Source organism: Anolis sagrei, chromosome Y, assembly GCF_037176765.1.
Source record: "Anolis sagrei isolate rAnoSag1 chromosome Y, rAnoSag1.mat, whole genome shotgun sequence".
In the NCBI taxonomy this organism is placed as follows: domain Eukaryota; kingdom Metazoa; phylum Chordata; class Lepidosauria; order Squamata; family Dactyloidae; genus Anolis; species Anolis sagrei.
In genome coordinates this window covers 10,371,268-10,387,519 of record NC_090035.1, presented here as the reverse complement: position 1 = coordinate 10,387,519, position 16,252 = coordinate 10,371,268, and the positions used below count along the sequence as shown (strand labels likewise).

Here is a 16,252-nt window from a genome sequence, read left to right as displayed (position 1 = left end):
CCATTATTCCACAGCATGGCAGGTAAAGTGGATGCTGAACTGCATCAATTCTGCAGTGTGAATGCGCTTGTAGATTGGCAACTGGTCCATCCCTATTTGGAAATGTCATTCATAGCATGAGTAGGCTTCTTTCTCTCGAAAGTAAACTCCAATATGGGGAGTAAAGACCATCTATTATCAAACACAAAGGATTTTTTGCAAACCGTCACCGGTTAAACCATTCTCGATTTAATACAAAGTGCAAAAAATACGAGGCTGTTAATGTATCGCACCGACTCACTGTACACGGACAATGTTGTTGTCATTAAAACAGGGATACAAATTTGCTCCCATGGTAATAATAACTATTTTCTAGTTTCAATTCACTTCCTGAGTCTCTTTCTTGAAACGTCGGAAAGAGTCGAGAATTTTTGAAAGCTGCGCTGCCACCTAGTGGCCAGAAAAGAGTGGCCTGAAGGTAATTGACGTTGGACAAAGTCAAGTTTTGATTTCCTTAAACAAACCAACTCCAGGGAGAATCCAACAACCCATGAATCATTCGGTCTCCAGGAATAGCAATGCTGTTGTCCCTCTTCTGTTTAATTCAGCCATAGTTTGAATAAGCCAAATTTGGGTTTCTTTTTTTCACTTTCCTGGGTGTTGCGTGGTCCATCTTCAGTGGAAAGAAAAGAAGAGAAATTAATTTTCAATTATAATATTGTTTTAAATTGTTATCATCAATAGTAAAAAGATTGGAGATCTAGTTCAGGCTACTGAGATATTGAGGATCTATATTATCATAGTTCGACCACTGAAGGACTACAATTCCTAGCATTCTTCACCATTGGATATACAAAATAAGGCTGCTGGGAGGTACAGTTCAACTACGAGGGTTGAATGAAAAGTAATGCCTTCGTTACTTGGGTTAGGATGGGAATATTTTAATAAATCAAATGCAGAAATAATCCTTAGAAAGGAGAACAAGCCCTATGAGGAGCGGCTTAAGGAGCTGGGCATGTTTAGCCTGAAGAAGAGAAGGCTGAGAGGAGATATGATAGCCATGTATAAATATGTGAGAGGAAGCCACAGGGAGGAGGGAGCAAGCTTGTTTTCTGCTTCCCTGGAGACTAGGACGTGAAACAATGGCTTCAAACGACAAGAAAGGAGATTCCATCTGAACATGAGGAAGAACTTCCTGACTGTGAGAGCCGTTCAACAGTGGAACTCTCTGCCCCGGAGTGTGGTGGAGGCTCCTTCTTTGGAAACTTTTAAACAGAGGCTGGATGGCCATCTGTCAGGGGTGATTTGAATGCAACATTCCTGCTTCTTGGCAGGAGGTTGGACTGGATGGCCCATGAGGTCTCTTCCAACTCTTTGATGCTATGATTCTATGTGCTCTTTAACTACCACTATTCACTTTTCCACATAATCACCAGACAATTGGATACATTTCTGTCAATGATGAACAAGTTTTCTGAAGCCGTCAAAGAAGTTGACACTGTTTTGGCAACCCATCATGCACAGATCTTCCGATAGCCAAGTAAAGCAATAATGTGACCCACATGTTCTTGTGAAATGCCGATTATGCTTGAAATTTCTCTCTGAATGATACAATGATCATTGTTGTGGTTGAGCTGTTTTCTGATGATGAGGATGATGGGATTCAGATTCCTGCTGGGATTCATCTTCCTGACTCTCTGTCTGTGCCTCAAATCTCTGGGCCTGCTTCTGAGGCTCCCATAGACAGTGCAGTGTCAACACAGCTGTTCCCAGCAGAAAGGAATTTTAACGAAGGAGATAGCGAGCAGGTGCCTTCCCACGCTGATACCGAAAGTGTAGATAGTGACTTCACCCAGCAAGCTCGTCTTGATCTGCGGGACAGGCGGAGTTCTTGTCTGGCCGGCAGACGAGAAGTCAGCTCAGTGAAAGGTCATCGCAATGCTTTTATGATGATGAGAGCCTAATGTTTTCATGTTAGAAAGGTATTTAGGCTTCTTGCAAACTCTGAGAAAGCGTCAGTTCAATGTAGCTTACTAGCCTGAAAGCTTCATGGAATAACCTTAGCCTGGAAAGCAGCACAGTTGGGATTTCTTGCATTGTGATTCTTGGGGCAGTTGGCTCATTGCTTGTACCTGGGACTCTGGTTTGATCTTTGCCAATAGGATTGTGTCTCCTGCTTTTATCTGAAGATCTTTGGAACTATATTCTGCATTTAACCTTAATCTTTGGAACTTTGCAATGCTTATTCTTTATTTTGACAGCTCTTGTGTGGTGGTGTTTGGAAGCAAGGTGAAGCTTACTCTGAGTTGCAACAATCATGCTGAATCAATCTGTCAACGTTTTGCTTGTGAAACTTGGTGGTTGCTGTCACAGGACGTCCAACTCTTTGTTTGTCACACAAGTCAGATGTTCCCACCTCAACATCTTTAGAGTTGCAACAATCATGCTGAATCAATCTGTTTTGCTTGTGAAACTCGGCAATTGCTGTCACAGGATGTCCAACTCTTTGTTTGCCACACAAGTCAGATGTTTCCACCTCAACATCTTTAAGCTTTCCTGCCCAATGACACACAGTACTCACATCAAAACAATCACCATAAACAGCTTGCATTCTCTGACGAATCAACTTTGGGGTGACACCTTCTGCTGTCACATTGCTTAAGTCACACTGACAGACCGTCTGCGCAGGGTCCCATACGTTGCACTTTAACAACACAACCATTCAATACTAAGGCTTCCTATCAAAATGGAACTGTAGAGGAGAGTCTACTGAACAAGCCTGCCATATACCAGTACTGCTATCTGTTGAGGAGTTATGAAGGTGGAGGCATTACTTTTCATTCAACCCTTGTACATCTTTTGGTCAACTTTAGATTTGGTTTGTTTTTTCAGCTCTAGTTTCTGATTCAGCTCTAATTTCTGATACAGAGCATGTGCTATCCAGTAGTCGCCATCTGCTTGCCCACAGAAAACCATATTTAATAATCTAGAGTGGATTGGCTGTAGTAATCTTTTGTGGGTAGTCAACCTCTCCCCTCCGGACATCCCCATTACCTCAGCACTATAAGAAGGTTTCGAGAGACCAGTTGCTCTCATTGCTGTGTGGTTTCGAAGCAATGGTGAAGTAATGGTGAGGCTGTGGACCATATTTTTGTTCTTGTGGACCACTGGAGGTCCATGGACCACAGGTTGGGAACCACTGTTCTAAAGATTTCCAACACATTGTAAGGAGGACTTACCAAGCCTCTGGATCATGGCGGCCAAAACCTCATCTTCCTCCTGTTCCCTAAAGAAAAAAAACATGGTCATATAAACAGTTAGAAAGATTCTTTGCAAGAAGGAGACCATGTGGTATAATGGCTTGAACATTGGACTATGGGCGCATCTACACCATAGAATTAATGCAACATCACTCCATGACACAACCTGGGGATCACAACCAGACACAGTGAAGACATCTGCCCTTGCGCTATGCTACTCTGCTGCTGAGTATGCATGCCCAGTGTGGAACACATCTCACCATGCTAAAACAGTGGATGTGGCTCTTAATGAGACATGCCGCATCATCACGGGGTGTCTGCGCCCTACACCACTGGAGAAATTACACTGCTTAGCTGGTATTGCACCACCTGACATCCACCGGGAAGTAGCAGCCAATAGTGAAAGGACCAAGGCAGAGACATCTCCATCCCATCCCCTGTTTGGGTATCAGCCAGCACGTCAATGACTTAAATCAAGAAATAGTTTTCTAAGATCTACAGAGACACTCGCTGGAACACCTCAGCAAGCGAGAGTCCAAAAGTGGCAGGCTCAAACCCAGAACCTCAATCAATGGCTGATACCCAATGAGAGACTACCCCCTGGACACACAGAAGACTGGGTCACTTGGAAGACACTGAACAGACTGAGCTCTGGCACCACGAGATGCAGAACCATATCATATTCAAACCACCTTTTCAGTCAGCAGTTCAGCTGGCGCAAGGGTTTAACCCATTGCAACTCCAGGTGAATAGGAAGGAGTTTGCTTTTTGAATAATAAGAATTATAAATGTCATCCGGGGGAAGGGAAGCATCGGAATTTTAGAGAGGTTTATTGGGAGCTGAGCCAAAAAAAGGGGGTTGGGAACCACTGCACTAACCTGAGCCGGTCTTCATCCAGGTCCTCCACAATCTTGTTCCGGTCATTGACAGTCTCCACGTACAACTTGAGCAGCTCTTCTTCACGCTTTCTCTCCTTGGAGGTCTTTACGAAATCTGCAAAAAAAGGGGGAAATTGAGTTTATATATCTGTGGAATGTCCAGGGTGAGAGAAAGAACTCTTGTCTGTTGGAGGTAGGTGTGAAAGCTTCAATTGGCCACTTTGATTAGCATTTAATGGCCTGACAGTTTCAAGGTCTGGCTTTTTACTGCCTGAGGGAATCCTTTGTTGGAAGATAATTTTTCTCATACCATGGACTTTCCACAGATATATACACCCAATTGTCCTAGTTTCCAACAGGCCTCAGAACCTCTGAGGATGCCTGCCATAGATGCAGGCGAAAAGTCAGGAGAGCATGCTTCTGAAATGTGGCCATACAGCCTGCAAAACTCACAACAATCCAGTGATTCTAGCTATGAAATCCTTCAACAAGGCAGTGGTTGTATTGGCAAGTCTAAAGTTTAAGCTGGGGGCTGGGGAAAAGACCTTAGTGGGCCATAGTTTGAGAGCTCCTGATATGGAGCTTAGTAATGTCATTCAAATATTGGTGGTTAACTCTTCAGGATATGCATCCACATTAGAGGACAATGAGGACTTGGTTTTCGGTCAAAGTAATCGACATAAGTACGTGATAGTCCTCTAAAGAAAGGTCTCCAAATGAAGATGAGGAAAGTCTTCATCATAAAACCATAGGAGGCACTTAGAAAAATATTCTCAAGGTGAAGGACCCACCAGACTTGCTCATGAGGGTCCTCAGCTCCGTCTCTATGTCCCACTGCTTCTCCTCCAGCTTCTGTTGATTCATCCTACCAAAGAGGAGAAAGAAAGTGGGCCAGTAAGTCTCGATTCAGACCCAGAACTCCACACATCTGCCATACGATGACTGAGGAGATTCCATCGGAACATGAGGAAGAACTTCCTGACTGTGAGAGCCGTTCAGCAGTGGAACTCTCTGCCCCGGAGTGTGGTGGAGGCTCCTTCTTTGGAAGCTTTTAAACAGAGGCTGGATGGCCATCTGTCAGGGGTGATTTGAATGCAATATTTGAATGCTTCTTGGCAGGGGGTTGGACTGGATGGCCCACGAGGTCTCCTCCAACTCTTTGATTCTATGATTCTATGACTATTAAAAGAGGGGATCATCCTGGAAATATTGCAACTGGGGAACAAGCCCTATAAGGAGTGGCTTCAAGAGCTGGGCATATTTAGCCTGCATAAGAGAAGGCTGAGAGGAGACATGATGGCCATGAATAAATATGTGAGGGGAAGTCATAGGGAGGAGGGAGCAATCTTGTTTTCTGCTGCCTTGGAGACCAGGCTGCAGAACAATGGCTTCAAACTACAAGAAAGGAGATTCCACCTGAAAATGAGGAAGAACTTCCTGACTGTGAGAGCTGTTCAGCAGTGGAACTCTCTGCCCCAGATTGTAGTGGAGGCTCCTTCTTTGGAGGCTTTTAAGCAGAGGCTGGATGGCCATCTGTTGGGGGTGCTTTGATTGCGATTTTCCTGCTTCTTGGCAGAATGGGGGTGGACTGGATAGCCCACCAGGTCTCTTCCAACTCTAGGATTCAATTATTCTAGATTCATTGGTGTTGATTCAATGCAATAGACCCACTGGATTTCTATCTCTAACTAAATGGAGAGAATTCCACTCACTTGTGCATCAGCTCCGACTCCCGTCTCAGCAAGAGCTGTTTCTCATGGATCAGTTTGAACCATTCCACCATCAGCGCATCCTCCCTTTCGTCTGGAAGGAAAGAGCGAGACAAGCTTAAAGAACAAGAGAAAGTGAGGCTGGTGGGCTGTAAACAGTCCCCAGATCCCACTGTGGATGCCAAAGTTCCCCAAAAATCTCCTTGGATGGGCTGTGTAGCAGCTGGTTGGGAGTCAGCTGTATTAAGATCACTACTGACCAAAAGGAAATGAGTTCGAAGCCAGCCCGGGTCGGGGTGAGCTTCCGACCATTGTGTAGCTTGCTGTCGACCTTTGCAGCCCGAAAGACAGTTGCATCTGTCAAGTAGGAAATTTAGATACCGCTTATGTGGGGAGGCTAATTTGACTAATTTACGATGCCATAAAAATCTCCAGCAAGCGTGCAAAGAATGAGAAAGTACTCCATCAGTGTCACAAAATTTAGGTACCGCTTATGTGAGGAGGCTAATTTAACTAATTTATAACGCCATAAAAATCTCCAGCAAGCATGGAAAGAATGAGGAAGTACTCCATCAGTGTCAAAAATGGACCATGAAGCAACAGCTCCCCTGGTGGCCAGAATACCCTCATGAAGCTGGAATGTTAAATAGCCTCTGACTGTCTATATATGTTGTGTGTCTATGACATTGAATGTTTGCCATGTATATGTACATTGTAATCCTCCCTGAGTCCCCTGCGGGGTGAGAAGGGTGGAATATAAATACTGTAAATAAATAAATTGTAACAATAAAAATAATTTTAAAAATTAACGTAGCATCCAGCTTTGTCAGTAAACTACTAAATGCAAAACACCATAGGACCATAATCAATAAGCTCCTCCCAGTTGCCTATCAATAGTCAATGTCATGTTCGCTAAATTCAAATTAAACTTATTGCTATATACATGTAAATTGAATAATAATTATCCAAGACAATGGAGGGGGCCTGATTTGTTGATAATGGGTTCAATATTATGGAAAGGACGGTCATCACCTCCCTCGCAGCCTCGCAGCTGCTTCTCCAGGTCTACTCCTTGGAGCTCCAGCCGGTCCAGTTGCTTCTCAATCTGCCGGACCTCGGTCTGGATCTTTTCCTCCGGAATGTAGTCTGGATGGCGCTAAATAGAAAGGAAAAGGCAGACGACAAAGGCATTGGTAGGACTACTCTAATAGTAGCAGTAGAAGCAGTAGTACTAATTACCCATAAAACCCAGAAATAATTGATCTTTATAGTTTTAAATTGTTTCTATATGGATTTTACTATGTGATTTAACCTGTTTTAAACACTGTATTTATATGTGTTCGGCATCTAATTGTTGACAGTCTGTACGCTGCCCTGAGTTGCCTTCGGGCTGAAAAGGGCAGGATAAAAATGTGCTACATAAATACATAAATATATAAATATTAGGACTACCAATAGTACTAACCAGTAGTAAGACTATTGGAAGTAATACATACAGTGCACATCGTGCTAAAACTCCTGGTTTTACTATTTCCAGAGGTACTAACAATTCAACTATTGCCCGTCATGCTACTTGGGCAAGTTTTATTAACATGTTAACAATTCAAGTAATGCCCCTATTATTGCTATTTCCAATTGTACTGATAGTGCAAGAAGTATTAATTTTATCGCCGGTAGTACCAATACTGTTAGTAGTGCTAGTAATGCTAGTAATACTACTGTTGTCAGTAGTAGTAATAATAGAAGTCATATCAGTACCACTACTAATACTATTTCCTGAAAGTATAAGTATTGCTAATAATATTACTATTACTAGAAGTACTAATAGTAGTAGTATTAATACCACTAGCAATTGTGTAAGTCGTGCCATGTAGTAGCTAGTAGTACCAAGTAATGGCTAGTAATACTATTTCCAATAGCATTAATAGTGCAACTATTAGTAGCACTGCTAGAGTACTATTGACAGTACTACTAATGTTTCAAGTAGTGTGAATACTGCCAATAATAGTACTATCGCCCACCATGCTACTTGGGCCAAGTGGTACTAAGATGCTAGTAATAATGTTGCCAGCAGTACTAATAGTGCCAGTAGGACTAATACTTCTAGTATTAGTCCTATTCTCAGTAGGACTAATGGTCTTAGTCCTACTGAGAATAGGACTAATACTGTGCAATGAGCATTAATGTCACTATTAATATTAATAGTTATAGAGCTAGTTACTATTTCCATTCATACAAATAGTGCAACTAGTATTAATACTACTAGTAATATTAATTATGCAACGAGCATTAATGTCACTATTAATACTAATAGTTATAGAGCTAGTTACTATTTCCACACATACTAATAGTGCAACTAGTATTAATACTACTAGTAATAATAATGATGCAATGTGCATTAATGTCACTATTAATACTAATAGTTATAGAGCTAGTTACTATTTTCATTCATACTAATAGTGCAACTAGTATTAATACTACTAGTAATATTATTGGTGTGCTTTAGTGTCACCATGAGTTGGACACAATAACAATAGCAACAAACCTTTGATGGAGACACCACTTGTTTGTTTGGATGCTTCTGGGAGATTTTGGGAGAGGAGGGTCTGACTAGGAAGAAAAGAAGGTGAAAAATCACTTAAGACTATTGATGCCAGTCTTACTCTTGCCCTTTTGGTGGATTAGGATCACAAACTGGAGAAAGCCTTACAGAGAAATGGCATGGTCTTTTTGGTCATGTCCCCATGATTGTGATATTTCTTCTTTATTTAGAAACGCCCAGCCTTTGGGAAAGTTCTTTCAGGACTACTTTTTTCAATTATCCCCAAACAGACATGCCCAAGGTAACTGGGAGAGTACGGAAGCCAAAATAAAGCCATTTCCCATCCTATGGACACAGGAGATTATCCAAAATGGAGAGGGAATGCAGACCATGTGATCAGATCTGGGCTTGTTCAGGACTCAGACTCCATTTTGTGACAACTAAAAAAACACTTCTGAAATTCTGCTCTCTCTCTCTCTCTCTCTCTCTCTCTCTCTATATATATATATATGGCAGTGTTTCTCAACCTTCCTAATACTGCAACCCCTTAATATAGATCCGCATGTTGTGGTGACCCCCAACCATAACATTATTTTCGTTGCTACTTCATAACTGTAATTTTTCTCCTGTTATGAATCATCATGTAAATATCTGATATGCAGGATGTGTTTTCTTTCACTGGACCAAATTTGAATACTGGTGGGGTTGGAAGGGATTGATTTTGTCATTTGGGAGTTGTCGTTGCTGGGATTTATAGTTCACCTACAATTAAAGAGCATTCTGAACGCCACCAATTATGGAATTGAACCAAACTTGGCACACAGAACTCCCATGACCAAGAGAAAATACTGGAAGGGTTTGGTGGGCATTGACCTTGAATTTTGGAGTTGTAGTTCACCTACATCCAGAGAGCACTTTGGACTCAAACAATGATGGGTCTAGACCAAACTTGGCACACAGAACTCCCATGACCAACAGAAAATACTGGAAGGGTTTGGTGGGCATTGACCTTGAGTTTTGGAGTTGTAGTTCACCTACATTCAGAGAGCACTGTGGACACAAACAAAAATGGATCTGGATCAAGCTTGACATTAATACTCAATTATGCCCAAATGTGAGTTTGGGGAAAATAGACCTTGACATTGTAGTTGCTGTGATTCATAGTTGTAGTTGCTGTGATTCATAGTTCACCTACAATCAAAGAGAATTCTGAACCCCACCAACGACAGAATTGGGCCAAACCTCCCACACAGAACCCCCATCACCAACAGAAAATACTGTGTTTTCTGATGGTTTTGGAGACCCCTCTGATACCCCTTCACCACCCGACCCCTAGGTTGAAAAATGCAGATATACGGTATGTGCTTTTGTGCATTGTCCCTAACAGTTCAAAGACGTACCTAGGTACATCCGTTTAACAGGTGAGAAACCTAATTGCCTTGCATGAATGCCATTTTCCCAAAAGGCTATGGCATCATTTTCCCAAAAGGTTATGATTTCTAACAAGGTCATGCCTTTCCAAAGATCATAAAATCTCCAAAAGGTTATGGAGATTTACCATTTTCCAAAAGTCCCAGGATTCTGAAGCATTGCGTCATGGCAATTCAAGTGGTACCAAACTGAATTAAGTCTACAGTGGAGATGACACCCCTTATGGTACCCTCAAGGGCGAAATTCAACCAAATTGGGGGATTTGGGTTTTAGGGCTTAAATTGCAATTTGTTCTGTTTTTAGTCTTGTGAGCTTTGAGTCTTATTTAAGAGAAGCAAATTGGATGATGATGATGATGGTGATTATTATTATTATTATTATTATTATTATTATTATTATTATTCAGGTCTCCCAGGTTCAATGGAGCTCTGTAAGTCCCTGACAGTTCTCCGCTTCTCCATTGCTTTCTCTTTCATATTGCATTTGTGAATGCTAAAGATCCTTTCTCAATGCATTTAAATAGACTGAAATATACCAAAGCTTACCAGGTGCAACTGCAACTTTGGGGGGACCTGGTACCTCCAGCTTTTGGTTTGTTTGGGGACCATCCCATGGTTGCTTGGTTTTCTGCCACCCGCTGGAAAGATCCACTTGAGGCACCAAGAGTTTCTTCTTTGGAAGAGAATTGGGCGAGGGCGCTGTCATGAAAAAATATGAAAATATTAGGACAATACAGTGGAGTATGCTGCCTCGGTGCATAGTGGAGTGTCCTCTGGTGGTGTTAAAGCAGAGGCTAGATGGCCATCTGTTGGGAGGGATTGGATGGTGTCTTCCTGCATTAGCAGGAGGTTGGACTTTTTAAAATTGATTTCACCCTGCTATCCATACCAGTTTCCTGAATGGCTGGTGGGATCACTGGCTTCTGGTCCTCTGGCATGGGTCTCACGGAGACGTTGACCACCGTTTTGTGGATTTCTGCAGGTTTAGGGACCGGCCTGGCATCACGACGGTCTGAGATCCTACAGGGAGGGAGACATAGTCGATGAACACTACTGAGATAGCAACCTCCTTCCCACCTGCTACTAAGGAGGCTGTCCAAGTCCTGAACCGGTGCTTGGCCGCTGTAACGGACTGGATGAGGGCTAAGAGATTGAAACTAAATCCAGACAAGACAGAGGTCCTCCTGGTCAGTCGAAAGGCCGAACAGGGCATAGGGTTACAGCCTGTGTTGGACGGGGTTACACTCTCCCTGAAAGCGCAGATTCGCAGCTTGGGAGTGATCTTGGACTCATCGCTGAGCCTGGAACCTCAGGTCTCGGCGGTGGCCAAGAGAACTTTTGCACAATTAAAACTTGAGCGCCAGCTGCGTCCGTACCTTGGGAAGTCTGACTTGGCCATGGTGGTCCTCACTCTGGTTACATCCCATATAGACTACTGCAACACTCTCTACGTGGGGTTGCCTCTGAAGACTGCCTGGAAGCTACAATTAGTCCAACGAACGGCAGCCAGATTACTAACAGGAGCAGGGTACAGGGAGCACACTACTCCTCTGTTGCGCCAGCTCCACTGGCTGCCAATTAGCTTCTGAGCACAATTCAAAGTGCTGGTGTTGACCTATAAATCCCTAAACAGCTCCGGCCCAGTTTACCTGTCCGAACGGATTCTCCCCTATGAACCATCAAGGTTGTTAAGATCTTTTGGAGGGGCCCTGCTCTCGGTCCCACCACCTTCGCAATCGCGTCTGGTGGGGACGAGGGACAGGGCCGTCTCGGTGGTGGCCCCTCGACTCTGGAAGTCTCTCCCGATGGAGATTAGATCTGCCCCTTCCTTCCTGACTTTCAGAAAGCTGGTAAAATCTTGGCTCTGGGATATAGTATTCTCAGAATGATGATCGAGTCAATAACGGCTGACCACACTGGCGGATGGTGATGAATTTGTGATTTTACGATTTGACGATTTTACGATTTGATCTATATTGTAATGTATTAATGTATTATGATGTTATTATGTTTTAGCTTATTTGTGTATGAATTTTCTGTTGTTAGCCAGCCTGAGTCCCTCTTCGGAGGTTGAGAAGACCAGGCTATAAATGCTCTAAATAAATAAATAAATAAATTTGTATTGCAATTGCTTTCTCGTTTTCTCCACTTACTCATTGGAGGAGAATAGAAAACCTATTACAATGCAGCCTGAGCCCTGCCACATGCACAATGGAGGACCTCCTTATAGCAACACCAGAAGCACTCCAAGTGGCCAGCAGCTAGTCAAAAGATATTTAATATAATTGCCAAGTTTTTAAACTTTGTGTTTTAAAATACATTACAACTGCACCCTTGGTTCGCTCCTGATATGATAAATAAATAGATGTGTAATTCAACCCTAGCAACTTGAAAATAAGAAAAGACTTACTCTGCCCAATAAAAGCTCTTGAGCAGCTCAACTCACTTGTTGGCCACCGGTTTCAATCTCGACCTCCACTCTGCAGGGCTCTCCGATTTCTCTTCCACAGCAGTTATTCCTCCCACTAGAGACAGGAAACATAAAGGTTCTGGATGGCTCATGGGTGGCATAAGTAGAACCAAATTCACACATTAAATATGCAAATTACATGCAAAAAATGCAAATGCAGCTAATTTGCATAACACATGCTAGAATTCAGGCGCTGGATGCAGAATCTTGGGGAAGCTTTCCGGGTTCATTTCTGGAAGTTGTATTTATTTATTATTATTTATTTAGAACTTTTATATACCGGTCTTCTCACCTCCGACGAGGGACTCAGGCCGGTTTACAACAGAGAAGTTCATACACAATAGTTAAAACATCACATGCTATAAAACTCTATAAAAACACATTAAAATACAATCATATATTACATAAGGCCAAGTCGTCAGAATAAAATCATAATTCATCACCATCCGTCCGTGTGGTCAAGGGTTATTGACTTACTCATCAAATGCCAGGTTCCAGAGCCAGGTTTTCACCAACTTTCTAAAGGTCAGGAGGGAAGGGGCAGTACTAATCTCCAGTGGGAGAGAGTTCCAGAGCCGAGGGGCCACCACCGAGAAGGCCCTGTCCCTTGTCCCCACCAGGGCCCACCAAAGCCCCTCCAGAAGATCTTAACAACCTTGATGGTTCATAGGGGAGAATCTGTTCGGACAGGTAAACTGGGCCGGAGTCATTTAGGGATTTATAGGTCAACACCAGAACTTTGAATTGTGCTTAGAAGCTAATTGGCAGCCAGTGGAGCTGGCGCAGCAGAGGAGTAGTATGCTCCCTGTACCCAGCTCCTGTTAGTAATCTGGCTGCCGCTCGTTGGACTAATTGCAGCTTCCGGGCATTCTTCAGAGGCAACCCCACATAGAGAGTGTTGCAGTAGTCTATACGGGATGTAACCAGAGCGTGGACCACGGTGGCCAAGTCAGACTTCCCAAGGTACGGATGCAGCTGGTGCACAAGTTTTGATTGTGCAAAAGTTCTCTTGGCCACCGCCGAGACCTGAGTTCCAGGCTCAGTGATGAGTCCAGGATCACTCCCAAGCTGAGAACCTGCGCCTTCAGTTCCACATACAGGCATTCCATTCCAAAATATACCCATAATGGTTCTTGTGGGTTTTTTTCGGGCTATAGAGACATGTTCTAGAGGCATTTCTCCTGACGTTTCGCCTGCATCTATGGCAAGCATCCTCAAGCATCCTCACTACCTCTGAGGATGCTTGCCATAGATGCAGGCGAAACGTCAGTAGAAATGCCTCTAGAACATGGCTCTATAGCCCGAAAAAACCCACAAGAACCTAGTGATTCCAGCCATGAAAGCCTTCGACAATACATTATACCCATAATATCTTATCTTTAGCAGCCTTAATGGCAATGACATTGACTGTGTATTACCTTTAGTAGCCTTAAAGTCTGCTTTGTGCCCAGAGTCAGCTTTGGGTCCATTGTACTGAGCCTTGAAGCTGTTCTGGGTGGCTGACCCGATCTCCGCTCGGTTTCCAGGGTTTTTGGCTGAAGAATTGGACACAGGTGAAGTTCCCAAAGGATCCCTCTGTGGCTTCTCTGTGGCCGAGAGCCGACCCACAGGCTTTGAGATTTCACTAGTTGGGACGTTCTTGGTCTCAAGATGCTGCAAAGGTGAAGGAGGTGCTTTGCCACTGCAGACAGAAAAAAGAGATGAGTACCGATGCCAAAGTTTTCCTTAGTTCTTCCAGATTTCCAAGCCAGCAGCAATGGATGGAAAAGAAGTTGACCGTCTTTGGATGTCTCCATTAAACTCTCCATGTACAAGTTGGGCATCCCTTATCTGAAATGCTTGGGCTCAAGGGTGCTTTGGATTTGTTCCAGATTTTGGAATACCTGCATTTGCCTAGACATACATTTAGACCCAGTTTGGATTGAAGGAGGTCAGAGCCCTTTTGTGTTTCAGTCTGTTAGAGTTTTAGCATTGTGTATTCATTTTAGTTCTGTCTGGATAGTTCTATTTACTTATTTATTTACAGTACTTATATTCCGCCCTTGAAGAGGACTCAGGGTGGATCACAGAAGACATATACGGCAAACATTCAATGCCGATTATACAATGACAAGACAGACAACATATAGAGGTATATACAGGCCTTTTCTCATCATTCGGCATCTTTTGGAGGCTGTGCTCAGTTCCAGCCACAGGGGGGTGCTGTTGCTCCATCTCCTTGCTAAAGAGCTTTCTTTGTTTGTAAACTTGCCTCCGAAACATGTGCCTAAAATACCTCCCTGCTTAATGCGGTTCCTATTCATCTACTCACATTGCTGTTTTTGATCCGCTAGGTGGGCGGGGGAGCTGGTCTGAAGGTCAGGAGCTCACCCTGACCTGGCTTTGAACAGTCAACCTTTTGGTTGGCAAGATTTACTGCAGCTGCAGCTGGTCATTAAGCCAGCCCATGATTTACAATGACTGAGTGTGGATTTGAATCTTGGTCTCCAGAATCTGCTATATGCCTGCGAAATGTGGACTGTCTACAGGCGTCACATTCAACTCCTGGAACGATTCCATCAGCGCTGCCTCCTAAAAACTCTGCAAATCTCTTGGGAAGACAGGCGGACAAACGTCAGCATGCTGGAAGAAGCAAAGACCACCAGCATTGAAGCGATGCTCCTCCGCCATCAACTCCGCTAGACCGGACACGTTGTCCGGATGCCCGACCACCATCTCCCAAAACAGTTGCTCTACTCCGAACTCAAGAACGGAAAACGGAATGTTGGTGGACAGAAAAAAGAGATTTAAAGATGGGCTCAAAGCCAACCTTAAAAACTCTGGCATAGACACTGAGAACTGGGAAACCCTGTCCCTTGAGCGCTCCAGCTGGAGGTCAGCTGTGATCAGCAGTGCTGCAGAATTTGAAGAGGCATGAATAGAGGGTGAAAGAGGGAAATGTGCCAAGAGGAAGGCATGTCAAGCCAACCCCGACCGAAACCGCCTCCCACCTATGCCCTCACTGTGGGAGAAGATGCAGGTCAAGAATAGGGCTCCACAGCCACCTAGGGACCCACCCCAGGACACCGAACATGGACGACCATCATCCTCGGACTATGAGGGATCGCCTAATGAATGAATGAATGTGTGATATTCAAACCACTATAACATACCAGCTTATTACAGCATACTTCAGCCTGCCCATTGTGTTCGATTTTATATTATGTTTATTTGCTTTATTTATTTTATTGTTATTGTATGTATTTTATTCTGATTTAATTTTGTTGTCTATATTTTGTATTTTATTCAATTTTATTGTATCTTCTGGCTTGGCTAATGTTAGCCACCCCGAGTCCCTGTCGGGGAGATAGTGACGGGGTATAAATAAAGATGATGATGATTATGATGATGATGATTATTATTATTATTGTGGAAGCTTGTCAGGTTTTACAATGTATTGTAATGTAATATATAGCTGAGTCATGCATTGCTAATAGGCTTCTATTGGAAATGCTGAGTCATGCATTAACTGTATATAGAACTTCATTTGGGGAATGTGTTCTGGCCTAGTCCAGGTGATTGTGAATGATGCAATCCTGGGTTTGAGTTGAGTCAATGAGTTGGGAACCAATGGGTGATTGCCCTGGGTGATTGTATAGAATTGTATATAAGGAAGTCATATACAGTGTATATCTCTCCTTGTGCTGTGATGTTGTTCGTCGAAGGCTATATGTAATTAAAATAACCTGTCTGCTAAGACAAGATATAACTGTATGCTGTGGTAAGTTTGTAATATCATATAGACTGGGGGAAAGACAATGGTAAAACTGACAATGGCTGGACATGTGCTCAAGTGACTGCAGTTTGTGGGAGCAGTTGACTGAAAATACTGTGCAGAAAGAAGCTACTGGAAAGCGCTGAAGTTGTGCAACTGATCTGCTGCTGAATTGTGAAGGTAATCTCAACAAAGCTAAACGGGGTCAATCCTAGTTATTATTCAGTTG

The 16,252-nt window shown here is 43.3% G+C and overlaps 1 protein-coding gene across 1 annotated transcript in view; it reads right to left on the bottom strand.

Annotated features, from left to right (window-relative positions):
• Window positions 1–205: 205 nt before the first annotated feature.
• Window positions 206–16,252, bottom strand: part of LOC137095439 (MICAL-like protein 2) — a 45,174-nt gene continuing 29,127 nt past the window's right edge. Inside the window, exons 7-17 of the mRNA XM_067462112.1 lie at window positions 13,688–13,950; window positions 12,246–12,324; window positions 10,689–10,819; window positions 10,346–10,498; window positions 8,373–8,437; window positions 6,860–6,983; window positions 5,831–5,921; window positions 4,910–4,983; window positions 4,119–4,233; window positions 3,219–3,265; window positions 206–652 (exon numbers count right to left, since the gene is read on the bottom strand). Coding sequence (XP_067318213.1) covers window positions 579–652; window positions 3,219–3,265; window positions 4,119–4,233; window positions 4,910–4,983; window positions 5,831–5,921; window positions 6,860–6,983; window positions 8,373–8,437; window positions 10,346–10,498; window positions 10,689–10,819; window positions 12,246–12,324; window positions 13,688–13,950 — 1,216 coding nt within the window. The 3' untranslated portion in view covers window positions 206–578. The remainder of the gene's footprint in view (window positions 653–3,218; window positions 3,266–4,118; window positions 4,234–4,909; window positions 4,984–5,830; window positions 5,922–6,859; window positions 6,984–8,372; window positions 8,438–10,345; window positions 10,499–10,688; window positions 10,820–12,245; window positions 12,325–13,687; window positions 13,951–16,252) is intronic.